The sequence below is a fragment of the Xenopus tropicalis genome, chromosome 6 (genome assembly GCF_000004195.4).
Source record: "Xenopus tropicalis strain Nigerian chromosome 6, UCB_Xtro_10.0, whole genome shotgun sequence".
Taxonomy (NCBI): domain Eukaryota; kingdom Metazoa; phylum Chordata; class Amphibia; order Anura; family Pipidae; genus Xenopus; species Xenopus tropicalis.
This window is the reverse complement of record NC_030682.2, coordinates 111,823,236-111,849,470: the sequence shown is the minus strand read 5'-3', so window position 1 is coordinate 111,849,470 and position 26,235 is coordinate 111,823,236. Positions and strand designations below refer to the sequence as shown.

At 38.6% G+C, this 26,235-nt stretch overlaps 1 protein-coding gene across 2 annotated transcripts in view; it reads left to right on the top strand.

The window, feature by feature from the left end:
• The first annotated feature begins 2,004 nt into the window (after positions 1-2,004).
• The window catches only part of trappc8 (trafficking protein particle complex 8), a 46,632-nt gene continuing 22,401 nt past the window's right edge, over positions 2,005-26,235 (top strand). Inside the window, 13 exon segments of one of the 2 annotated variants that reach the window (NM_001079389.1) lie at positions 2,020-2,428; positions 7,377-7,571; positions 12,588-12,671; positions 14,344-14,433; positions 14,598-14,772; positions 17,050-17,203; positions 17,849-17,939; positions 19,083-19,339; positions 20,977-21,092; positions 22,485-22,635; positions 25,131-25,231; positions 25,763-25,868; positions 26,081-26,212. In NM_001079389.1, the coding sequence (NP_001072857.1) occupies positions 2,272-2,428; positions 7,377-7,571; positions 12,588-12,671; positions 14,344-14,433; positions 14,598-14,772; positions 17,050-17,203; positions 17,849-17,939; positions 19,083-19,339; positions 20,977-21,092; positions 22,485-22,635; positions 25,131-25,231; positions 25,763-25,868; positions 26,081-26,212 (1,809 nt within the window). In that variant the 5' untranslated portion in view covers positions 2,020-2,271. 2 annotated transcript variants of the gene reach the window in all.

Sequence of the window (26,235 nt, the reverse complement as noted above, 5' to 3'; positions counted from 1 at the left end):
TCTTGTTTCCAAAGCATTTATTTGGAATGCTCTGTGCTTTAAAACATACATATGGGCAGCACATTGTCGGTTCTTTCTCAGCTCACCTTGTAGCTGGAAGAAGCTAGTAACTGATTCTCATTTCTGGAGGCTTCTTTGCAGGAGTTTATTGGATAAATTACTTTTCTCATTCCACCCCCCAAAAACTAATGGGTACAGGAAGTGTACAAGGCAGCAGCTCTGGCATCTCACAAATGCTTATATTTTGTTGTAGCAAATATGGGGCACATTTACTTATCCATGAACGCTCCGAGCGGTCGTTCGATTGGTCCAATCATATTTTCTGTGACTTTTTTGTACCTTGTGCGACTTTTTTGACGCCTGCGCAACTTTTTTGTATTTTTAGCGCGACAAAATTGGATCGGTTTTGCCACTGTTTACAATCATTCGGTACGAAAATTTAGTAACTTTCGGATCATTAATACGATATTATCGTGACTAGTACAATTTTTTCGTAAGCATTTTCGTGATATTCGAGATCTTCAGAAATTTTCGTTACCAATCCGAATTTTTCCCATTCGGGATTGATAAATCTTGATAAAATTGATAAATGTTTTGATAAATCTGCCCCTATGTCTCTGCCTTTGGAATATCATCTTGCATTTTAAAAAGGTTGCCCCTTAGGGCTTATTGCAAGTTATCAGAAAGTGAAATTATATCAGAAGCTGATTATTGAGAGATTAAGTTAGTGGAGAAGCAGAATGTTATGTAATGTAAATCCGAATAAACACACTAATCACCCCTGTATTGTGAACTAGCCACCTGAGGCGGCTTCCGCTATGCTGCTCCACTTGACGCTTACCTTTACAGTGCCGGAGGGGGTCCGGGGGGGGGCTACATCGCTAGTGCAGAGAGCACGATTGCACTACCTGCACTAGAAGAGACAAATTTCCAGTTAAAAAAAGGAAATTCAGCTCTTCAAGTTACCAGGAGCGGCTTTTTCCACCCCTGGTAACTTGCAGGGTGCTACCGCCTGTTGCCGATAGCAACCATTTAGATCTTTGCCATTATTTTCTTACTCATAGATGACTTAAATTCTAATCGCTGATTGGTTTCTATGAGCAAAATCACTGGTGATGTTGGCTTACACGCTATAGTAAATATGCCCCTTAGCATGTTCTTTATTTTCTTTACTGTGAATTTTCTGAAAATAATGACTGCTTCATAGTTTAAGCATTTCATTTAAGTTTGCCCTCATTTTACACCATTTATTCAAGGTCCCACCAATACATAATTTGGAAATGTAAATTAAACTAGGATCTTCGATATTCTCTCATTTTGTTCTGTAATGAGCACTTTCAGTACAAAATGAAAAATATACACTCTTTCACACACCTCTGCTAGGCCTCTATATAATACTTAACAAAATAAGCAGGCAAACACCATTAGGCTGGACTCTGATGTAGTCAGGTGTAAAATCTGTTTGTTGACATGAGTTGAACTGGAACTGGATCACATCCAATAGCATGGCAATATGTCCATTTGCATGTCTGACACAAAAACATGCCAACCTGTGTCTCAATGACATATATATATAACAAGTAAGACTTGGAAGTCAAAATCCACATTAAAAATGGGTCAGACATGCTGAAGGCACAAGTATCACAACTAAGGCAGCGGTTCTCAACCTGTGGGTCAGGACCCCTTTGGGGGTCGAATGACCCTTTCACAGGGGTTGCCTAAGACCATTGGAAAACACACATTTCCGACTGGTCTTAGGAATAATTTTATGGTTGTGGGTCACCACAACATGCGGAACTGTATTAGGAAGGTTGAGAACCACTGTCTATGGCAGGCTCGGACCTAAAGCTGAAGTTTGAGACAGACACAAAGGGGCTGTGAGAGTTCGTGTATAGCCCTGTTGTTACAATGCGGTACCAGAACCTAACAGCCAGGACAAGTGACTCATTCATGCGCGTCCCCGCTCCGTGCCCGCGCCCTGCCCTACTCACACAAGCTCTCGCAGTGACAGATGCGGAAGTCACGTGACCGCCCCGCACCGGCTGATGGGACCGGGCGGAGTTAGTCAGGGAGGAAGAAGAAGCAGCACTGAGTGAGCAGCTCTTAGCACAGGACACAGAAGCTCATACATTTTCCTGTATATTCCGTACAGCTCTTATGCTTGTCATGCAGCTTTGTGCGTCTGTTCTGCCGTGATCTGGAGCCGCAGTGCGTGTTGGTTAGCGGGCTGTGACAGGAAGAAGGGAACCTGTGCCGGTACTTGGGCCTGGGATGGCGCAGTGTCTGCTCTCCGTACATGAGTTTCTGCAGGATTCCTTCGTACCTCAGGTGGCCGCGCTTTGCAGCGAGGAGGCGGAAAACTTGGCCCGGAAGAACCAACTCTCTTTCTGCGAACTGGTGCGACCTTTCTGCAGGCTGAGCTCGGAGGGTGAGTGACAGTCCCCGCCAGCCATATTCACTAGCCAACACTGCCACTCTCTAGGGGTTGGGAAGCACCGGGCCAGCTGCTGAGAGAAAGGGCTAGTGAGGGGCTGCCTCTTACATGTCTCTACTCTGCACTAACCAATGCCCTTGGACCTCCCTGCGTGGGATTTGTAGTCCTGGTTGTGCTACAGTACCCAGCATCCTAGGCAGGCACTACAGCAAGAGTATAGTAACTGCTAGACAGCTATGAGTTCTGGCTCATTGTGAGCAGGGCTGGTTTAACTAGAGGGCATATGCCATGGCACACTGGCAACTCAGGGGCCTCTTATCTGGAAATAAATGTAATTGTTGCTAAAGTCGTTTTGATCTACAAGTCTTACTTCCCACTGACGGCTAATGATTGCAGGGGGAGATGGGAATTGTAGTTTAACAACAGTCGAAGCATTGCAGTTTGTTGTCAGTTATGTTTCTGTCCAAACCCTCTCATATTCATTTTGCAGTCTCTCATTCCAACTACTGCCTGGTTGCTAGGTTAAATTGGCAACTAGAAATCTGCTTAATTTCCAAATTGAGGAGCCTATGAACAGAAATCTAAATAATTCAAAAACTTAAAAAATAATGACCAGTTCCAAATATATAGCTGTCTACAGCACACTAAAGTTCATTTAAAGGCACATTACCCTTTTAAACATTTAGCTTGTGTGCACCATGTTGTGAAATTGTAGGTCTCTGGGGTCATTTATTAAGAAAGGCCCAGAACTTGTTTAATGTGTAACTTAACCCAGCAGCAAGGTTGTGGTGCTTTTGAATTAGACATCTATTCTGGTACTCACCAATAGAGCACTAGATTCAGATGTAGTTATTTATCCCCTGGTTTAAAACTATCTTGATTACATAATTGTTGTGCTACCATATTTCTAATGCCAACTCTTTAGCTCATACATGTTGCTATCAATGTTGGACAGGTAGGTAAAAAAAATGGCTGTGCATACAGTATATCTCAAAATCTGTGCATATGCCTTCTCTTCTTCAGGGGTGGTTTGTTTTATGTTCCTCTGTGGATAAGACTTCTGTACTATTTTCCCATGTACAGCAGCCTATTGTAAATAATATGGAGGCCTTTGTTGTCATAGTTGGTGTCTCCACGCTAGCCTTCCTCAAGCTATCTTTCCTTGGCCCCAGGTGAAGCCCCGTTTCAGCAAAAAGAATTGTAAACAGTGCAGGACAACTGCAAAAGATCTGCCGAGGCGTTTACCACCATCTCAGTTCATACTGATGCTTTACCATTTCATTTGTGCATAAAAAAAACTTTGGAGTTCAGTTGTAGAGATTATGATGTAAGATATCCCCAAATTCAATTGCTTCTGCAAGAAGCAGCAGAACACCAGTCTGGCATCAGCTGGTTCTTTGTAAACATTTGAACTGTGTACCAATGGAATGGCTTCTCTGGAGTAATGATTACCATCTGGCAGTCTGATGGACAGTTATGTTATGTGGAAGTGATATAGAGGTCTGGGGATGTTTGTCATTGTTTAGGCTAGTACCATGGGTTCCACACAAAGCTACACTGTACAAGGACCTTCTGGTCAGTGATGTGCTTTTTACTTTATGGCAGTAGTTTTGAGATTTTGCTGATTTAGCACAATGTCCAACATAAAGATAATTAAGAAGCAGTTTACTGAGATGGCAGCTACATAGTTACACAGGGTTGAAGCAAGACAAGAGTCCATCAAGTTCAACCCTTCCAAGTAAACCTAGCACACACAAACTTATACTGACCTATCTATACACTCACAAACTTAAACCATATATACCAACATCAGTACTAACTGTAGATTTTAGTATCACAATAGCCTTGGATGCTATGCTTGTTCAAGAAATCATCCAAGCCCCTCTTATAGGCATTAACAGAATCTGCCATTACAACATCACTAGGAAGGGCATTACCCAACCTTACTGCCCTCACCGTGCATTGACAAAACTTAATAAGCCTGCACGGAGCCCTGCCCTAAAGTCAGCTGAACACTTGTGGGATGAATTGCAACACTGACTGATTGCCCAACATCATGGAAAAACATATTAATGCCATCGCTTATTAATTACATGCTGGTATTAGGGATGCACCAAATTCTGGATTCAGTTAGAGATTCAGTCTTTTTCTGCAGGATTTGGTGGAATCCATGATCCTGGCCGAAATGAATCTGAATCCTCAAAATCATGTGACTTTTCGCCACATAAATGTGGAAGTCGAACATTTTTCACTGTGTACTACACACATGGTTCACTTTGCTCCTTCTGTGCCTTAGTTTGCATATGCAAATTAGGATTTGGATTCAGTACGAAATTCACCTGAATCTTTCACAAAGGATTCGGGGTTCGGCCGAATCATAAAATAGTGGATTAAGTGCTTTCCTAGTTGGTATTGGGATTTCTTTTGGTAAAATAGTGGTGTAACATTGTGTATGTAGATGCTGCTATACTGAAAACTTTTTATTGCCCATAACTAGCTGCCTCTAGTTTGTCACATGTAACGAGATTATGTATCTATTGCAGCAACTTCATGTTCTGCCTTCATACCCTTTTTCACAATACCTGTTGCCATATTATTAGCAACATTATTGCTGTCTAGTACTGTAATTAAACATCTCTGCTTCCAACCTGTACCCTGGGTCTTACCCCTGTCCTAATGTGTGTTTTTCTCTTTGTTGTGCTTTGTCTTATTCCTGTGCAGATTTATCCCTGTTTAAGACTAGGGACTTATGTCATAATGGATGTATTTTTCAGTATTCCTCTGTCCTGGCAAACATCATACTCAGGGGGGTTCAAACATAATTTCCTTAATTCCTGTCCTGATTAATTGGGGTTTTTAGGTGTTTGTGTTCCTGTTTCTACCAAATGTAGCTTTGAGGATTGTGAAGGATTGTGAGGATTTTGATAAAGAAGTATCTGGGTGGGGAGTGGGTACTAAATAGAGAAGTAATTGGAAGTAATTTTATGATCTTCATCTCCCAGAGCAAGTGCCAGTAGCTGGCTGTGGGGGTTGTTGGCTCATATTCTGTGTTGGCCATCCCCTTCCCTTGTAGTATTTTTAGGTGCATTGATAATCTTCTATCCCATGCATGATAACAATGGGGAAATGGGTGATCACAAGGTCTAAATGTATTCATTTTGTAATATTCAACATTTGTGAATTAACTTACAATTAGCTGATAACATGGCCGCCTATAGTCTTCAGCTGAGTTTGTGACCTGACTATTTGTATGTATGTTGTGTATACGTAAGGCTTATGCTATGCAAAGATAATACTAGCTGCTACATGTGTATGGCTACAAACTGTTTCATTTATATTTCCAAGGGTAAGAAAGTCTGCTGGCACGATAGACAATAACAACACTCTGGACAGTTACAAGTAGAAGTTACTAATCTATCTGCATTTAATACAATTTTAATATTATTTGATGTATGCCATTCAAAGAGGCTTTAGAGCATTGAAAGCCTGAAGTGTCTTTCTTCTGTTCCCAATTTCTCTCTTGTGACTTGAGTATGACTGATGGTTTAGGAGTTCAGAAGAATGGTAAAATTGGCATCCTTTTATGTGCTTTTAGTATTTCAAGTTGTCATGCCCACTCTTAATGTAAGCAGTTGTGTAACTGCTAGCAGTATGTTACATTGGTGTACTCACATTATTCAAATAATGCACACTGCACTGTATTATAGCCTGTATATGTGTTTTAAATGTAATATTGTGTGCTGGATAAAAATGTCTTTTTACTTTTATAAAGTAAAAGTGTTTGACTGACTATCTCCAGTATATAAAGTGCATTTCTGCTCACTGAGAAATAGTTTTCACTGCACTTAATATAATGCTTGTGTTATGTGGAAAAAAAGTCTGTATACTATGAGTTTAATACTGTTTGTCAAAGGAGAAGCTATGAAGTTCCAACAGTTGTACATATAGTCATCTCTAAAGGAACAGTAACACCAAAAAATGAAAGTGTATAAAAGAAATTACATTATAATACACTGTTGCTCTGCACTGGAACAACTGGTGTGTTTGCCTCAAAAAGACTACTATAGTTTCTATAAATACCTTGCTGTATAACCATGGGGGTTGCCATTCAAAGGAGAAAAGGCACAGGTTACTTAGCAGATAGCGCATAAACCCCCATTATATTCTACAGAGCTTATCTGTTATCTGCTATGTAACCTGTGCCTTTTCTCCTTTTTTCCAGTTTCAGTGGCTTCCCCCGTGTCTACACAGCAGCTTATTTATATAAACTATAGTAGTGTTTCTGTAGCAAAGAAACCCCCTTTTACCAGTGCAGGGCAACAGTACAGGTGGTCATACACGTAGCAATAACGAAAGATCGTTCTCACACTCCATTGACGTTCAGGGCTGAATCGTCGGATATCTGCAGCCTTTGTGATATCGGCCGTCTTGTCCAGCCACCGAATATCTTACAAAATGATGTATCGTACGATAATATGGTGCCTGTATGGCCAACATAAGATAAACAAAAAACAATCAGTACTTATTGACCCCATGTGGTAATTTCTGCCACAAATACACCAGTACCCTCCACTTTTTTTCTGTTATTTTATCTGTTGCTGAGTACTTTAAAGCAGATTTTGGCTTAAGGGCTCTGGTACACGGCAAGATTAGTCGCCCGCGACAAATCTCCCTTGTTGTGGGCGACTAATCTCCTCTTTTGTGGAAATCGTCGAAGTTTCCTCTCAAGGCAACATCGGCGATCGTGCCGCTGCGTATGCCATCCCACCGCTGATTTACATTTTCGCTGGTGGGATGTCATATTGGGGAGATTAGTCGCCCGCAACAAGGGAGATTTGTCGCGGGCGACTAATCTCCCTGTGTACCAGAGCCCTAAAGATGCTCAAGCAGGCATATTCAGGTTATCTTTATTTGTTAATCATTTGTTGCCTTTGTCTTTTAGTTCATATGAGAGACCCCAGCAACCAGCTTCATGTTATTAAAAACCTGAAGATTGCAGTCAACAACATTGTTACTCAATCACCACAGCAAGCAGCAATCAGGAAAATTTTAAACGATGTTGTCTCAGCTAGCCAGCCTGCAGAGGGTTTAGCACCAAATGTCATTACTGCTGGAGACTATGACCTGAACATAAGTGGTATGTATTTTTATGGAAATTTAAGTATAAAGAAAAGTATACATTTTCTGTCATGTTTGTAGGTTTGGGCACTAAAAGTCTGATTATTTGTAGTTGTAACAGCATCATTCTGCAAAATGAATTGTGGTGTGAAGCACAATGATGTTCACTTCAAACAGAAGAAAAATGTGTTATCCAAAGACACCACAAATAAATTAAAAGCTATATTTATTTAATAGTCTAGATATAAAACTGACATGACAACACAATTACAGTGCTCATTAGCTCTAACATTAGCCACACATAGGATACAACAAGGAAGAAGAGGTTCACTGCCCATTGCAAAAGGTTAGCAGTTTTGGTCCCTGGTGGCTGTGTAACAAATTGGTACCTCATAAGTTTTTTTTGTTTTTTTTTCTCGTCCTTTTAATGGGTCAGTAGGCTTACTCTGTCAGACATGTCCACATTTGAAGGAAATATGCAGCAAACAGGAGGGCATTCTGTTAGTTTTTGTTATGTGCATTGTACATACTAATGGAAAGAAATATCTGCTTTTATGCTAGTGCCACATGGGCAGAACATGCCACTCCCCTTTACAAATCTGAAAGATGTGCCTGCGCCCAGAAGCATTTCTTTGGTGCCGGGTTCAGGCCAAAACAGCATACTCGAGCAGTTTCCAGCTGAAATACGTTGTGTAAGCCTGCACCTGGGTCGAGGCAATTCTTCTGGGTGTAGGCACAACTTCTTTAATGGTAGAGGTTAAGGTTTTTATGTGTAAACCAGTGAGGTGTAGGAAAATGGGTGAAATTACTATAATCCTTGATTTTCCTGGGACTTTTTTCATACAATGATCATGTAATTGTGGTTATTTGCTGGGTGTTCCTGGTTGATGATGACATGTAGCCAATCAAGCTCAGATCTTTGGATTGTAGAGAAAACACCGTTATCATCTAAAGAAAAAAACAAAAACATTTGTATACAAGAAACATGGAACATTTCACATGTTCAATGTGATATAATATGAGTTTCTCCATAGTCAAAAAAACCCAAATAATGCAGGAAATACTGCATATATTCTGGGTGTGCATGTTTTGGCACTAAAATAACATGAATAGGTTTAATTGATTTGTGTTTGAGAGGTAGAACTGAGTGATTGTATTGGTGTGTGTTCCTGCTTAGCATGTCATTGGCATCAGTAGTAGCAACACTACAAGTTGCAGTGACAATTTAGGGTTTACAAAAAGTCTGTTGGTGTGTGCATGGGTGTGTTTTTAAATGCATGGTCTGATTTGTGTTAAACTAATTTATTATTAACCCATGTATATTTTTTATTGCTTCCATATGGAGTTGGTAAGTGTACTAAGGTCATGTCAGGGATAAATCTGAGCAACCATAGTTAACATTAGAATGCATTTGCTGTGTACATTTCACTTGTGCACAGAGAACTTTCCTTCTCTTCAACATGGTATATATATATATATATATATATATATATATATATATATATATATATATATATATATATATATAAAAATAAAACACAGCCAGCACCAAGGGTCTTATAGTTGAAAACAATCTCAAGTGTGCTACATGTATAACCGACATTTCGGTCCCTTTTGCAAGGTACAAATACATACAACAGTTCAGTTTAAATAACTTCCTCCCATGAACCCAGGGAGTATCAGTGACATCATATGGAAATTAACCCCTTGTGACCAACAACACCCGACAGTGACCCGTTAAAAAAATCAAATATCACACTGATATATAAGTGCACCAATAAAAACTGATATATAAGTTCTCCCTGCTCTTAAAAGCAGCACATTCACTTGATTCCCCCATACAATATAGAGTGCAACATTTGTTAAAACTTTGTTAGAAAACATTCCACACCAGTGGATGATTATTTGTTTAACATTGTAACAATCTCTATCTCTCCGAATATTATAAAGTGCAACTATGTTGGTCACAAGGGGTTCATTTCCATATGATGTCCCTGATACTCCCTGGGTTCATAGTAGGAAGTTATTTAAACTGAACTGTTGCATGTATTTGTACCTTGAAAAAGGACCCAAAAAGGACTGAAACGTCGGTGGTGCACACAGAGAACTCCTGGTACTGCCTGGGTGCGTGGTTAACATAATTAGTAAGCACAAACAGTGCGGTTTGAGGGCGGTTTGTTTGTGCTTACTATATAACCACTTTGACCCTTTTTGTACCTGCAATTGAAATGTACTTCCCACCTTTCGTTGTATTAAAGGAAAAGTAGCAGTAAAATTTTTTAAGTAAAAAAGCTATTCTACCATGCACCTATAACTGCCCTATCCTGCAAACCACTTAGTATTTTAAATGCTTTAATAGAAAATACCTGCTAAAACTTGGCTTCCTGTCAATTGAACTACGGTGATACGGCAAAGGAAGGAGCAGCATCGATTGATCGAGCCTTGCCTGACTCCTTCCTATACAGAAAGAAGGCTAGGCTTGATCAATTGATCGTCGCATAGTGGATGCTGCTCCTTCCTTCGCCCTATCGCCGTAGTTCAATTGACAGGAAGCAAAGTTTTAGCAGGTATTTTCTATTAAAGCATTTAAAATACTAAGTGGTTTGCAGGATAGGGCAGTTATTGGTGCAGGGTAGAATAGCTTTTTTACTTAAAAAATTTTAGTGTTACTTTTCCTTTAACATTAAGTAACCCCAGAGTTGCTGAGAGCATCTTCTTCTCTTTTATATGCAGTTTTAGATAGTTTACATTAAAAGCAGTGTTTTGGTTGTAAATTCCTTGTTCCTGTTTCCTTGTTCCTTGAAATCAGATTACTTACCTTTTTAACTGTTTTATTATGTACTAGATTGATTTACCCAATAACCAGTTTTATTATACAGGTATGGGATCCCTTATCCGGAAACCTGTTATCCAGAAAGCTCCACATTACGGAAAGGCCATCTCCCATAGACTCCATTATAAGCTAATAATTCTTAAAAATTATACTTTTTCTCTGTAATAATAAAACAGTACCTTGTACTTGATTCCAACTAAGATATAGTTAATCCTTATTGGAGGCAAAATAATTCTATTGGTTTTGTTCAATATTTAAATGATTTGTAGCAGACTTTAGTATTGAAGATCCAAATTACGGAAAGATCCCTTATCCAGAAAACTCAGGTCCCGAGCATTCTGGATAACAGGTCCCACACCTGTACTAGTCTTCAAAATACTTTAATCACTTAAGTCACATTCTGATGACAGCAATATATAGTCTTTTTTTCTGCATCGGTTAAATAGAATGTAATCCATTTGATCTACTTAAAGAGCATTGTTATTTGAAAATCAATGTTTAACATTTCTTCTTTTGTTGAACCACACTTAGCTGTTTATAATTTGCATCATATAGCCCCATGTTATGTTATCAGCAATCTTTAGGTATCAGCCCTAGGTAGTTCTCTGGGGCTGAAAGCATCTACAGCATTGCTTCTGATATATCCTGGCTCACTTACCCTTTATTTGTTATTTACTTACAAATTGGAGAGCAAGGAGACAAAGACATGCTTTAGGACAGAGTCATACTTTAACACACAGGAAATCTCTTCTCCCACAGGTGTTAAAACGCTTGACAATACCTGACCTTCTGCATTCATTTAAATCACTGCATGTAAAACACTCTAGGTCCTATGCCTTGTGGATGATAGATTTCTTACCTCATAAGAGGGTCTCTATTATTTTTTTACACTTCTATTATATACCTTTTAGATTGTAAGCTAATTGTAGCCCTCTTCATCTCTTATATTGGTTAATTTAAATGTATAAACCCATTTATTCTGCAGAATATGTTGGTTTATATACATTTTAATAATAATATTGCTAAAAACCTCTAGTTTTCACAATGATTGATGCCTCTTCTTGTTGGTACTTTATACAAGTAATGAATGCATTTATGACAAGAAAAAATATCCTGTGTTTCATGAAATGTAAATCAGATCCTTTTGAATGTGTTTTGGACGGTGCGTTGAGCTGCTTACCACTGACTGTACCATTTTAATTCATCTTGGGTTTTCAATAGAATTAAAAAACAGAATATGTTACTTGGATAGTTTAATGCTTTGCATAAGTTTTGCGTACCTTTTCCCAGAGTCAGCAGCCAGAGAACCAGACTAGACATTTTTAATTCTTTAGTTTCAAGTTCCTCTTTGCTGTAAACATTATTTCAGGCCCCCTTTTTTAACAACACTATTAGTCTATGAAAATTTGGCTGTAACAGTCACCCTGCAGTTCTAGTAGGATTACTTTATTGCTGTCTAGCCCATCCCACAACCCCTGCCTCAACCCCTTCTCGCTTTCAGATAAAGGTTTTTTTGGCCAGGGCCCTCATTACTTCTGGTATTGGTTATTTTTATATGTAATCTTGTATGTTTAGTGTATTTACTGTATATCGCTGCGTAATTAAGGTGGCCATACACGCCGTACAATAATTGGTGCGTGTATAGTGGGAGACGAGGCAACCGATATTGGTAAAAGCCTTGGATACCGGTCGTCTCGTCGATCGGACAGGACTGAAAATTTTGATCAGGTGCTTTTAAAGGTCTTCTATATCTGAAAAGGGGCAGTAACATGCAGTAATTCCAGACATTTGGTCACCTGGGATTGAATTAATTGATCTGTTGACGGTCAGCAAAATTTGAATGGCAGTTGTATATAGAAAATTGGCATACCATGTATGACCCCTCTAAGTTATATGTCTGTTTGGCAGGACACAGTATGAAACCAGTCAGTAGTGTTCCCGTTGCCCAAACACCAAGCATCCTTTTGATCAATGTTTGTGCATTCTCACACACTAAAGATTTGAATCGTCATATATTTGCTTAATTAATGCTTACTGATTTTAGCATGTTTTCTTAAATCTCTGCAGTTCTTTTCAAGATTTTCATATTATAGAAGGTTCCTGGAACAGTACAAATCACAGAGCGACAATATTTAGAAACTTTTTGTTTTGTGTGTTTGTGGCAAAATTTTAGTTAAATAATAACATGTTTTCCTCTATCAGATCGTTCTCTTAAAGCTAGTGTTCCTTGGTACAATAATTGGAAAGACACATTGATGGAGCTCAGCATGTCCAAGTTTTATTCAGGTATCATTGCAGTTGGGAATACAGAGCTAAATTACCCCTACCTCATCCATCTAACCAATCCTCTTTTACTCACCATTGTATTTAGATTCAAGTTACCCTTTAATACATTTGCGTATTTTCCTCATCTAGCAATAGCTGGTGGTGGCTATCTGTAATCTGATCCCCTCCTTCCCCAAATACATTTACTAATTTTTGCTTTTTGGGGGAAAAAGTTTGCTGACTTATAAAAGTCTTCCTTTAACATTTACTTTATTGTAAAAAAAAAAGGCAGAATAATGTAAAACAAATCATTATGACTTTTCCCCCATAAAGAAATGCTTAGAAACACTGTTAGCCTAAAGAGAACTTAGAGATTGCATTGTTTCTAAGTCAACTGAACAGATGTAATTCGGTTTAATTAACTTGTGACACTTTTTAAATTACTGAAATTCTTGAAATGCATTATTTTTCTTAATTTTTTTAACTTAAACAATACCTTTTAATATAACTTCAGTTATTACTATTTTTGTGTAATGATACAAAAAGTTGTAATACTGTGACTTTAATATTCTTTGCAATGTGAACATTTCCAAATTTGTTTACATCTTTAATGTGTATGGTTATTTAGCAGGTGTTACAGTTTTACTGTAAAAATTACCTTGAAATGAATGTTTAGCATATTGTAGACAATTTGCATTTTTTTTAATGTGCATTTGTCAGGCTTCGAATTATAGCTGCTATCTGCTTGCTAGGGCTGAATTACCCTAGCAACCAGGCAGCAGTTTGGAAATAAGAAAGGCTGGACTAGAAAGATAAGAAATGAAGATAATAAAATTGAAGTCTCACAAGCAGTTTTCTTTATGTAGTGCCCTGACAATTGGATAAATGTATTTTAGTTGCAGACCGGAAAGATGCAGAATGGGAAGGCCAGTTGAAGAGTTGCTTAGGATATGTCGATCTATAACATACTAAACGTGCTAGATTGTGTGTATTTGCAAACCTGGTTCAGCAGACAGGTCTAAAGTGCCCAAGTCACTTTAGACCTGTCTGCTTTGGCAATAATCTGTAACGTGGCAAATTCTTGGCCTGCGGCTAAAAGCAGACTGAGAATCGACCCCTGCGCTTGAATCGACTTTCCTCTGCACCAGAAGCCACTGTGTTGGTCCTGGTGCAGACACAGGGATCTGATTGCAGCTCCAAAATGTGTGAATATGCATTTCACACAGAAATCCACTCCGTGTGCCTGCACCTGGGTCAACACATGGGCTCTAGGTGCAGACATATGGCATAAGCCCTTAGTCTTAACACCTCCATATAAAATGGCTGGAAACCAATCAAAGGAATAATACACCAACAACAAGTTGAACACAAACTTACAATAAATCTAAAATAAAAAAACAAAGGTATAGTTGCCCTTTAACAACTTTACAAACAACTTTTAGTAATTGTAAAATTTGTTATATCTAATTTTCAGGTCTAAATATTTAAGTGGAATTTTTAAATGCCTGCAGTGTAAACACATTTTTACACATTAATGCTGTAGAATGTTGATACTAAAAAGAGGCAGGTGATTCCTATAGCAGGCCTCGGCTTTCTCCAAATAATAATTATTCATAGTAGCATTGTGATTTGTGAGAAACTTGTGGTATAAATATGCTAATTCAAATAATTTAATTTTTACTGTGCCTTACAGCAACTACAGCTTGGTTTGAGTCTTACCGGGAAAGTTTTTTTCAGTGCATGCCAGCTTCTGACCATGAGTTCTTAAGCCACTACTTGGCCTGTATCCTTTATAAAGCAATACATGTAAGTGTGTGTATGTAAGTATGAAACTGACAAACTGTGGGAAATGTTTGTTATTCTAGAAAGGCTTACACACAATGAAAATCTATAGATGAATGTTAATGTTTCAGCCTTTGGCTTATTAACCTGAACCAGCTTTCTCAGGCATGTTGGTAGTTTCCTCACATGAACCCGAGCCTTTGGAACAGTTCCTTAAGTTGTCACAAGAGCAACACCGGATTCAGCACAGCAATGATTATTCTTATCCTAAATGGTTTACACCCAACACGCTGAAATATTACGTGCTGATGCATGATGTCAGCAGTGGGGACGAACAGACGTAAGTAAAAAATATTTTCTTTTACATTTTTTCATTTTTCTGAAAAAAATCGTTTGCTTGACTAAAACGTTAAGAGTGAATTATTCCTGATATAGTAATCTGTCCAATGACAGTGTAGCCTTAGGATGGCCATTGGACTACTCTGCCTATAACAAGTAATAACACAACTATATGTGTATTCAGGTTAAAGGTTTAGCATAAAAAAACATGAAAAATTGCTTATGTTTTTTTTCTCCCCATAATCAGTTTTTGATAAATCGGACTCCCCATGTAAACATTACTTTGGTTATAAATGCACCATGAAAAAGAACAACACTTCCTGATAGGTCATACAGTTAGTCCAGAACAAATCTCTATAGGGAAGCGCAATATGGACTCTGGTGCAGTACCCTTAAATACAGTCAAATGAAAAAGTTTGTGAACCCCTCTCAGCCTACATAATAATTAACTCAATTTTCAACAAAAAAGTTAACAGTGGTATGTCTTTCATTTCCCAGGAACATTTAGGTACTGGGGTGTTTTCTGAACAAAGATTTTTAGTGAAGTAGTATTTAGTTGCATAAAATTTAATCAAATGTGAACAACTGGCTGTACAAATATTTGAGTACCCTAGTAATTTTGCTAATTTGAATGCATGTAACTGCTCAATACTGATTACTGCAACACCAAATTGGTTGGATTAGCTTGTTAAGCCTTGAACTTCATAGGCAGGTGTGTCCAATCATGAGAAAAGGTATTTAAGGTGGCCAATTGCAAGTTGTGCTTCTGTTTGACTCTCCTCTGACAGCATGGGATCCTCAAAGCAACTCTCAAAAGATCTGAAAACAAAGATTGTTCAGTATCATGGTTTAGGGGAAGGCTACAAAAAGCTATCTCAGAGGTATAAACTGTCAGTTTCAACTGTAAGGAATGTAATCAGGAAATGGAAGGCCAGAGGCACATTTGTTGTAAAACCCAGGTCTAGCAGGCCAAGAAAAATACAGGAGCGGAATCTGCGGAGGCTTGTGAGAATGTTTACAGACAACACAAAGATCACCTCCAAAGATCTGCAAGAACATCTTGCTGCAGATGGTGTATCTAACTGTACATCGTTGTACAATTCAACGCAGTTAGCACAAAGAACATCTGTATGGCAGGGTGATGAGAAAGAAGCCTTTTCTGCACTCACGCCACAAACAGAGTTGCTTGTTGTATGCAAAAGCTCATTTAGACAAGCCAGTCATTTTGGAACAAACTGCTTTGGATGATGAGACAAAAATTGAATTATTTGGTCATAACAAAAAGCGGTTTGCATGGCGAAAGAAGAACACCATGTAGGGAGTGGGGGGGTCAAAGAAAAACACCTGCTACCTACTTTCAAATTTGGTGGAGGTTCCATCATGCTGTGGGGCTATGTGGCTAGTTCAGGGACGACTGGGGCCCTTGTTAAAGTCGAGGGTTGGATGAATTCAACCCAATATCAACAAATTCTTCAGGATAATGTCCAAGCATCAGTCACAAAGTTGAAGTTATGCAAGGGTTGGATATTCCAAAAAGACAATGACCCTAAACACAGTTCAAAATCTACAAAGGCATTTATGCAGAGGGAGAAGTACAATATTCTGGAATGGCCATCATAGTCCCCCGACTTGAATATCATGGAAAATCTATGGGATGATTTGAAGCAGGGTGTCCATGCTTGGCAGCCATCACATTTAACTTAACTGGAAAGATTCTGTATGGATGAATTGTTAATCCAATAAACTTTGTGTCACTGCTGAAATACTACTGTTTCCATAAGGCATGTTGTATATTAAAAGGAAGTTGCTACTTCAAAACTCCAAAGAATTAAGAGGGGTTCCCAAACTTTTTCATATGACTATAATTGTAATTAAGTGCCAAGTGCTACACACTGTGTAGTGTTCATTTTGTAAATATTATTTAGAAAAGTACCTTGTGCTGAGGACCCTTCAGGTAAAGTAGGCCAAGGATGATAGATCAGCAACCCGATGGTTAAATTGCCTACTCACCAAAAGTAAACGCACATCAACCAAGTTAATGAGTCCATGATGTCTTCTGGTATTCATGCAATATTCATGATCATGAAACATTTTCCCTTTCATGATCCCATTTCTACACCTTTTTTACGAAATTAACACCACATAATCATTCCCCATTATATATATTTCTTTGGAGTGCAAGGATCAAAGAAAAAGCGTCTTAGTCCCATTTATCATTCAACAACATTATTGTATGTTTTACTGCTTATTATTGACATCTTTTATTGTATCTATGAAGGGCTGACTCCCTTTATGAGGAAATGATACAAAGATATGGATCTCAGGGATGTTATTTGTTAAAGATAAACTCTCGAACATCCAGCAGAGGAGCAGATGAACAGATTCCTGATCCATGGAGCCAGTATCTCCAGAAGAATTGTATTCAGAATCAGGTGTGTTAAGTGGATAATAACAAGTGCAGAAGCAAATCATATTAATTGTTGCTCCCACTGCCATTAAGGAGTCCATAGTTTTTTTTCGGGATAGATAAAGGGAGTCATTTTCAAGCAGGTAGCAGTGTGCACAGTGCAATAAATGGAGGCAGTGAGCCAAATTTTTTATTTTTTTTGCACTGTGCACAGTGTCTTCCTACAAAAATAAATTACCGCAGGTCTCTGCTTTTTGGAATACAGAGACCAATGGCTTTCCCCATGAATTCAGTGCTGCCTTCATTCTGCAGTGCTGTATTCATAAAATATGGGAGAGCTGAGGCACATAGCTATCCCCCCTCCAGCCCCGGCACAGAACGCATGCCCAATGGAGTAGGTGGTAAAGATGGTGCTGGCCTTTGATGAGGTGCTGAGAACGGCCATTCCTCCATTGTGTATTTTAGTGTTTTTGCACTTCTGCCTAGGGGCTTATGAAATGGCTCCAAAATGTACAATATTTAGTCATTATTTGTTACTTGTAATGCTGTTTATGCAACCAAACTTTTTTCCAGCTTGAGTTATGTAAACTATGGCATAATTTAATATGGTTAGTTATGAACTTTTCTTTGCCTAAAGCAAGTAAAAAAAAAAAACATATTTGCCTCTTAGGATCCTAATGAAGCTGGTTCGTATAGCAGTGTACCAAATAAGAATGCAGAGCATGTGATCTCTGTGGATGGATTGGAGAACTCTGTGAAAGGTTAGCATATGACATTAGATCTGTGCCTTGCAACACTGGCATGCTCCAAAACTTCTTAGAAATTTAACTCTGAACTCTCCCCAACTATAATCATGAAAATGTAGCCCTTACCATATGTCTATTGATATTAGGGACCAACGTCTCGCCTTCTTTATATCTATCTTTAGCTATTCTTTATATCTATGTTTAGCTATCTCATTTATCAATTAAGCAGCTGTCAAATCATTTTACTGTGAGGTTACTCTGTCCTTTACATTTGATATCTGAATCGGTTATTTTATTGTTATTAATAAAGTCAGTGCAGCCTTAAGGCTTTGCCCTCTAGAGAAGGAGCTTTCCGCCCCCCTTCTCCTCCATGTAAATGCAGAGATCAGCATTGGGAAGGAGAGTGCACATGGCCAGTACCTTGATCACTGCCCAGCAGCCAATAAAATATTACTAATAAATACCAATACTTAAAGTTGAATATCCCCTATAAGTAGATATATGTGTATATATTTAGTACTATATAGTAGATATGAACATTTAGCCACCTGCCTGACAATAAGTAAATCACACCGGTGGCAAGACACTTTAATCACCCTGTGTACCATTGTCCCTAGTTATATAAGAAAAAACTCTTGTATTTATTTTTTTTTACCTAAATGGTAATCATCTGGTTTCTTTCTGTGCGCTTGCGTTTTAAGCGATTATCGCTAAGAAATGCAACAACTTCTTACCAGAGTGTACCAGAATAGTCCAAGCGATTTCCACTCATGTTAACGGTTAGGCAGTTTTGAGAATTTGGATGTCTTACTACTAAGACAGAAATTACACTGGCAATGACACCATTTGATTTCCTGGTTAGATTGTTTCAGCTTAGTGGCTTTCCGGTGAGAAGACTTAAAAACATTTGCTAGATGTATCCACTTTTTCCAAACCCCCTCATTATTGCATCACTGAAACAGCTCCATGTTTCCTTACAAGTCCTGACTTCATGTGGCCTCTCTTTATAAAAATGATTTAAAAGGGCACTACACACTACTCTGTGATACAGCACTGTCTAGCTGCGTTGTTTGCAGTAGATAAAGGTTAATGAAAAATGTTGAAACAATGCAAAATAGGCAAATTTCAGAGTAAAATCTGCTTTCTTTTGTTCGGCAGATGTTTTATCGAATAACTTTGCAGTTCACCCACTTCAGCTTGATCAGATAAATGACTACACTGGAAGTTTGGATGGGCTTGATAAAACCAGAGCTCTTGGATCTGTGAATGATGCAAAGAAATCAGGTGCTGGCACCCCTCATGGTACATGTTTGACTCTTACTGACCATGATCGTATTAGGCAGTTTATACAAGAGTTCACATTTCGAGGACTATTGCCCCATGTAGAGAAGACAATTCGACAACTGAATGACCAGGTTAGTTAAATGCTATTAAAAAATATTCTTTCTGCAAAATAGTGTTTCTTTAAATTAAATTATCTCTCTAAAACAAATATGGCTAGAAATGCCTTATTTTATATACTGAACTTACTACACCACCCTGAAGGTTCAGCAGCCCTATAACGGTAATGAGCCAAGCCTTCAAAGTTGTGCTCAGCATCTCACCATCTCCTTTTAAAGGAGAAAGAAAGGCATTTTGGCATTTTACTGCCAATAGGTTAGCCACATTAGTGCAAGGTAGAACGCTATATTTAGTCAGCAGAAAGCTTTACCATACCTGAGTAAAAAAGCCCTAGAAGCTCCCCCTGTTTATTTAAGATAGCAGCTGCCAATTTAGCTTGGTATCAGTAGCTTCAGTACTGCAGATCTGGCTGCTGGTAGCTCATATTACACAGAGTTGGGAGGGGGGAATGGATTCTTATGAGAGCGGTAGGAGGAGACGGGAGAGAGGAGCAAACTGGGCAGACTTGTGCCATGCCTTGAAGGATTTTTCTGAGAGCAAGAAGTCTGACACAGAAGATTTTGCAGTGCAGCATTTCTGTGAGTGCTTATGGCTATATTTACATAGACCTTTCTGATAAAGCTTACTTAGTTTTTACCTTTCCTTCTCCTTTAAGTGTCAGTGACACTGCCCATGCTCAGTGTGCTCTGAGCAGCTAGGTTTAGGACTCCGTGCAAATTTATTAAGCAGAAAATGAGGTTAGTCTTTCATAGAACCTGATGCTACAGAGCTGATTATTAAATTGTGATGCAAATTGCACTGTTAACTAAGCTGCCATGTTATGAGAATCTAAATTAACCTTGTATTGTGACTATATATACAGTATATTGTGAGTCGGTCCCTAAGCTCAGTAACTGACAGCAGCACAGAGCATGTGCAGTGGAAAGAAAATGGGGAGCTACTGGGGGCATCTTTGATGGTACAGACTGTCCCTTCTAAAGGGCTGTGGTGGATTTGGGCTCATACTTTTTTGACCACTTATTACATTATTACATTTTTTTTTCATGATATTACCAGTTTTTCCACTACTATCATCATGAATTGGTAACCAGAGCAGCCCCTGCTGTTCTGATCAGGTGAGAACTAGACAGAACTGCCAAAGATTTACATACTGATGCAGGCAGCATCAGGTTTTCTTTTGCTTCTTTATTCACTATATCGTTCAGTATCAGAAGTATAGTTGGAAGAGCTATGATAATGTTTAGGTAGGATATAAGTAAGCTATATCTTACCAAGCAGTAAGTTGTATTTTTAGCATTATTATAATGATTTTTCTTTATAGCAGAGCAGAGGTAAGAATAACTGTTCTGCGATACAGTCTGTAGCCTCAGTCTTACAAATGAAATAATTCACAGTGTATACATAGAAAACCAATTAGGTTGCATGCATTGCAAACATTGTTAACTTCAAAAGAAATATACCATTTATTATCAATTTGTATCATTATTTTCACTTAAACACGCAGCATGAAATTAGGTTACATATTTTGTGTTTACACCGAATTTGTCTGTGAATTTTGTGCCAATATATCGGTGAGATCTGCAATTATGAGTGGCTTAATGTATCTATTTTTCTTTTGTATCTATCTATAATGTATCTTTTTTTTTTTAAGCTAATATCCAGAAAAGGACTGAGCCGGTCATTATTGTCTGCGACCAAAAAGTGGTTCAGTGGTAGCAAGGTACCAGAGAAAAGTATTAATGAATTGAAGAACACCTCTGGACTGCTGTAAGCTGTTTGCATACATTTTTTCATACTTTAATATTTTGAAGAATTGCATTGTAAATAACTAAAGCAGTGTCACGTTGCATATCTGGTATATAGGCTTTATTTCTGTATAACTTATATCCATGCTGTTTAATAAAGTCTTAATTTTTTTCTGTTCATTTGCAACTCTCTTGTCCTCTACCTTGATAGGTAAGAGTCAGGGCAGATAAGGTTTAATTGCAATTGTGCATGCCCCGTATGAAGCTCTCACTACCCGAGCTGTGTCTGGCTGGGCTGGAATACACTATTAACAGTGTATAAGTATAGTAACAAATATATCTACAGATTGGGAACTTTCTGTTGCTGTTTATTTTTGAAATAAGGATAGTATTGTCAGAAGTTATCAAAAGGGGACATCCCCTTTTTTATGCACTGTGCTTGTCACAGTGGAATCTTACTCATTTATACACAGATACTAAACTATATTTACAAAATTTATATAAAGATTGATTTTCATATTCATAATCCCTTGATTTAAGTATATTTGATCACTAAAACAAATCTATGGGTTACGGTCACCTAAATGCCAGAATTTGAGCATCACCGTATAGCAACATGGTGTTCTCATTGACAAGGGAAATAGATATTTTGAAAACTATGTCTGAGATTATTTTTAGAAGTTCTGCTTTCAAAAAATACCCAAATTGGTGACATATTTATAAATGAATAACAAGATGTATGGGGGGGGGGGGCATTAATACAGAAAGGTCCACACGAGGAGACTTTATCAAATCTGGCCACCCCAGCTGACACTTGCAGCCCCAACTTTAGAGATTATTCAGTGATGCAGTACAAAATTGCAAGTGGTCTGCAGGCATTCCTTTGATTATTATGGCTACACCATCATGTAGAATAAGTTTTAGGTGCTGCTCATAAAACGTACTCAGAACTGTGCTCCTAAACACTGTTTATAAACATTGTTCTTGCAACTTGCAGTTCCACTTGCCTTGAGGCAGTGTTACTGCCAGGCCTCCATTTACATGTTGTGCCTACACACTCAACTCATAAGTGAAAGGGAGGCACTTTGATGCTTGCAAGATATAGGGATCATGCTTACTAATCTTATATAATTTACAGGGCCAAAAAAAAAATAAATAAAGGTAAATCCATATTACTGACTGACTAACCACAAGAAAATCATTATGAGCACCAGGTAGGGCATAAATAATGTATGCCCCATACATATTTCTAAAAATGTACCCAAAATGTGTAGTAAAAAAAAAAATGAAGAAAGATAATTTTATTCTTTGCTTTATCAATAACCTGTTAATTTCTGTTGAACTAGAATGTGCTTCATGCTATAATTTATTAAATTATAATATTTATAATCTATAATATTTTATTTTAATATAGGTATCCACCAGAGGCACCTGAGCTCCAGATTAGGAAAATGGCAGACTTGTGTTTCTTAGTGCAACATTATGATCTGGCATACAGCTGCTACCATACTGCAAAGAAAGACTTCTTAAGTGACCAAGCAATGCTTTATGCAGCAGGGGCACTGGTAAGCAAAAAAAAGGCTGCTTATTTATTTTCCCATTGTGAGACAATGTATAAACCTTTATGATTTTGCAATATGGATATATATTATTCAGCTGAATTTGGATGGTAATGGTCATAGGGGAAGCTTACCCTCATTTAGTGGACCAATTATTTTAAATGGGTCCCGTTACTTTTCATATATTTCACCCCACAAAAATAGTTTTCTTCACACATAATTAAATTGTTGAGAAATGGTAATTACTTGTTGCCTAATTCATCAGGACATAATTCTTCAAAGTTACATCAATTCATTTCCCAAACTGTGCAAAAAGTATTATACAGTGCTTAATGTAAAGATTCAGATCAACACTTAAGGCTGATGCCAGACGTTGCGTTTTTACGCTGCGTATTTTCTCCGCCTAAAAATGCCACACAACCCTCACAGCCCCTGACTGTGGCGTTTTTCAGCCTAGTACTGGTGACATAGCAAATCCCGTTTCCCATGGTGCTAATAGTGTGAAATAGTAAAATCGCAGCGTATTTCCGCAAGGTCTGGCAGCTGCCTTTGTATATACATAGGAATAGGTTGCTGTGCAAATAACGGCGTATTTCGGCAAACGCATGAAAAGTCCGTGGTACTGCGTTTTCTAGCGTATTTACACTGTGTTTTCCATCGAGACTGTTTAAGTTATTTCTATGGATGATGATATTGTGCGTTTTTCACCCGCCAAGAGAATTAGAAAATATGCAGTGTAAAAACGCCTCGTCTGGCATCAGCCTAAGACACTTTTAATGCCTTTTAATATGCTGACACATTGGGGTTAGTTTATTATGCTAAACATTTCTTACTGATCAGTATAGTTATGATTGCCATTCACTGTGTTACAATTTGTTTACCTTCTAAAGAATTGCCTAAATCCTTTCTCCCCCAAAGAAGTGAGTTGTGACTCCTTTCACAGTCCAAGAACTTTCGAGTCAGCCAGTCTTATAGCTTTATCAATGTCTACCTTTTGTAAACTCAGGGCTGGGCTAGCCCACTGGGAAACCAGGAGAAATCCTGGTAAGCCCTGAGACTGACTTTTTTTCTTTGGAAGGGGAAGAAAGAATGCTGTTTAGTTCATAGTGGAACTCATGGCTATCTTCCAATTTGTTTTTTGAAAGGGGGTGGGTGAAGTCTCTGCTAAGTAGAGGGAGGTAGAGCGAGAAAAACCGCATGGGAGCACTGTGAGAAGAGAAAAGTTTGAGGAATTCTGTTTGTGCAAGTGAGGGCGAGGTAATGCTTTCACTTTATCAATTTTGTGCAATTTTGTAATTATTATGCATTGTTTGCATAAGTGTGCTTATATTTCTGGTGGACCCCTGGGGTTCTCTGTTGGCTACCCCAGTCCAACACTGCATACAATTTTGGCTTTTGAGTACAGGATGTCACTTTCTAGAGTGGATGGCAGTTTCTCTAGATCAGTTCTGTCCAACTTCTGCGGTGCCGAGGGCCGGAATTTCTCTAGCATACATGGTGGAGGGCCGCTAATGGAAGCCAGTTTTGGCCACTCCCCCTTTTAACCACACCCACTTCAACCCACACCCATTTTATCACAATGGTGGAAGTGCAGCAAAAACCCAATGCTTGGTCCTCACTGCAGGGATATCAACAGTTATTCATATATGAAAGAATTATATTATGTCATATTAAGACACACTCTAAAATCCATATGCCTCCTCCTCCCCTGTGGATAGCACAGCAACATAACTACACACCTTAGGCTGTTTCCAACTACTAACAAACTCCCAGAACAAACCCCTGCCAGTTCACCTCTCACAGGCAGCATAGGGCAGGTAGAGTATGGCCACACACAGGCAGCATAGGGCAGGCAGAGTATGGCACACACAGGCAGCACTCTGCCTCCCTTATGCTGCCTATGTGTGCCATACTCTACCTGCCCTATGCTGACTGTGTGTTCCATACCTTCCCTGCCCTATACTGCCTATGTGCCATACTTTGCCTCCCCTATGCTGCCTGTGTGTGCCATACTCTGCCTGCCATATGCTGTCTGTGTGTTCCATACTTTCCCTGCACTATACTGCCTATGTACCATACTTTGCCTCCCCTATGCTGTCTGTGTGTGCCATATACACAGGCAGCATAGTCCAGGCACTACATACAATGTCTGAGGTGTGAACAGTTGAACAATGTGGGTGATTACAGTTTGAGCCTGAGGTGTGAACACAGCAGGGGGTGAACAATGCAGAAACTAAAAGGTGTGAAAAACACAGGGGATTACATGTTTAAACAATACAGAGGGATTACAGACTGAATCTGAGGTGTGAACCATGCAGAGGGGCAGTTAATCTCGGTACTGATGCCATTTAAAGCTTACTCAAAGGTAAGCCATCAAAGCAGCCAGACAGGTGGGGGGCCACACAGAGGGGGGCCGCCAGTTGGACAGCACTGCTCTAGATGACCAACATTTTGCCATTTTACATGTAATTCCATGTCGATTTTTTTTCTTCAATATTAAGGAAATGGCGGCAGTTTCTGCTTTTCTTCAGCCTGGTGCTCCCAGACCTTATCCTGCTCACTACATGGATACTGCTATCCAAACCTACAGAGATATTTGCAAGTAAGCAAGCCATCTTGGTGCCCAGTAAAAACTGTGATTTGTGACAGTAGCACTAATTATGTGAAAAAATACCAGAGTCCTGGCACCCCATGCAGATTGGTAGCTGTGTGCCGTTAGCCTTATAGTATCAGTTTACTGACAGTTTGGAGCATTTTGCCTGCTGCATTTTTCCTTCATGGGAATGCCCTCTGTTGCCCTCTGTAAGAATTATGCAAAAATGCATAGGCAGTGATCACATAATTCTCCCCTGACATGCTCATGTACATTGAGTTGTATCTGTCTGATATTTTTGCAATCAGTGTTGTTCTTTTGAAGACAAAGTCCTCTTTTTAATTATATACATGGCATCAGGGATGTAATTATATATATAAATTTATTATATTTAATTGTCTATTTAATTTATTGAAATAACATGCACCTTTAATTACACTTAATAGCATTTAATTGGCCCAAATGTACTAGGTAGAATTTTAATTCTAGTGAATTAAAATTCTGTATGTTAAATTAAAATCTGTATGTTTTCAATCCTAGAAATATGATTTTGGCAGAAAGGTGTGTGCTGTTGAGTGCTGAAATTTTAAAAAGTCAAGGCAAATATTCAGAAGCAGCTGCCCTTTTGATAAGACTGACAAGTGAGGTAGGTGCTTTTACAGACTACAGTATTAACAAACTTCATTTATAAAACCTGATTGTGCCTAATGCTGTTTCCATCCCCTCTCACACCCACCAGTCCATAACCAGGAAAAAGTGTTTATTCAGAATAATTGTGAAGTTCTGTAGATGATGGATGTGTTCCTGCTTGTACTGGTTAAAAACTTTGAGTACTGTTATTTTTCATTTATCATCTAGGATTCAGATCTACGAAGCGCGCTTCTTTTAGAACAGGCTGCCCATTGTTTTATTAACATGAAAAGCCCTATGGTGAGGAAGTTTGCATTCCACATGATACTAGCTGGCCATCGATTTAGTAAAGCAGGACAGGTAAGTTACACTTTTATATTGCA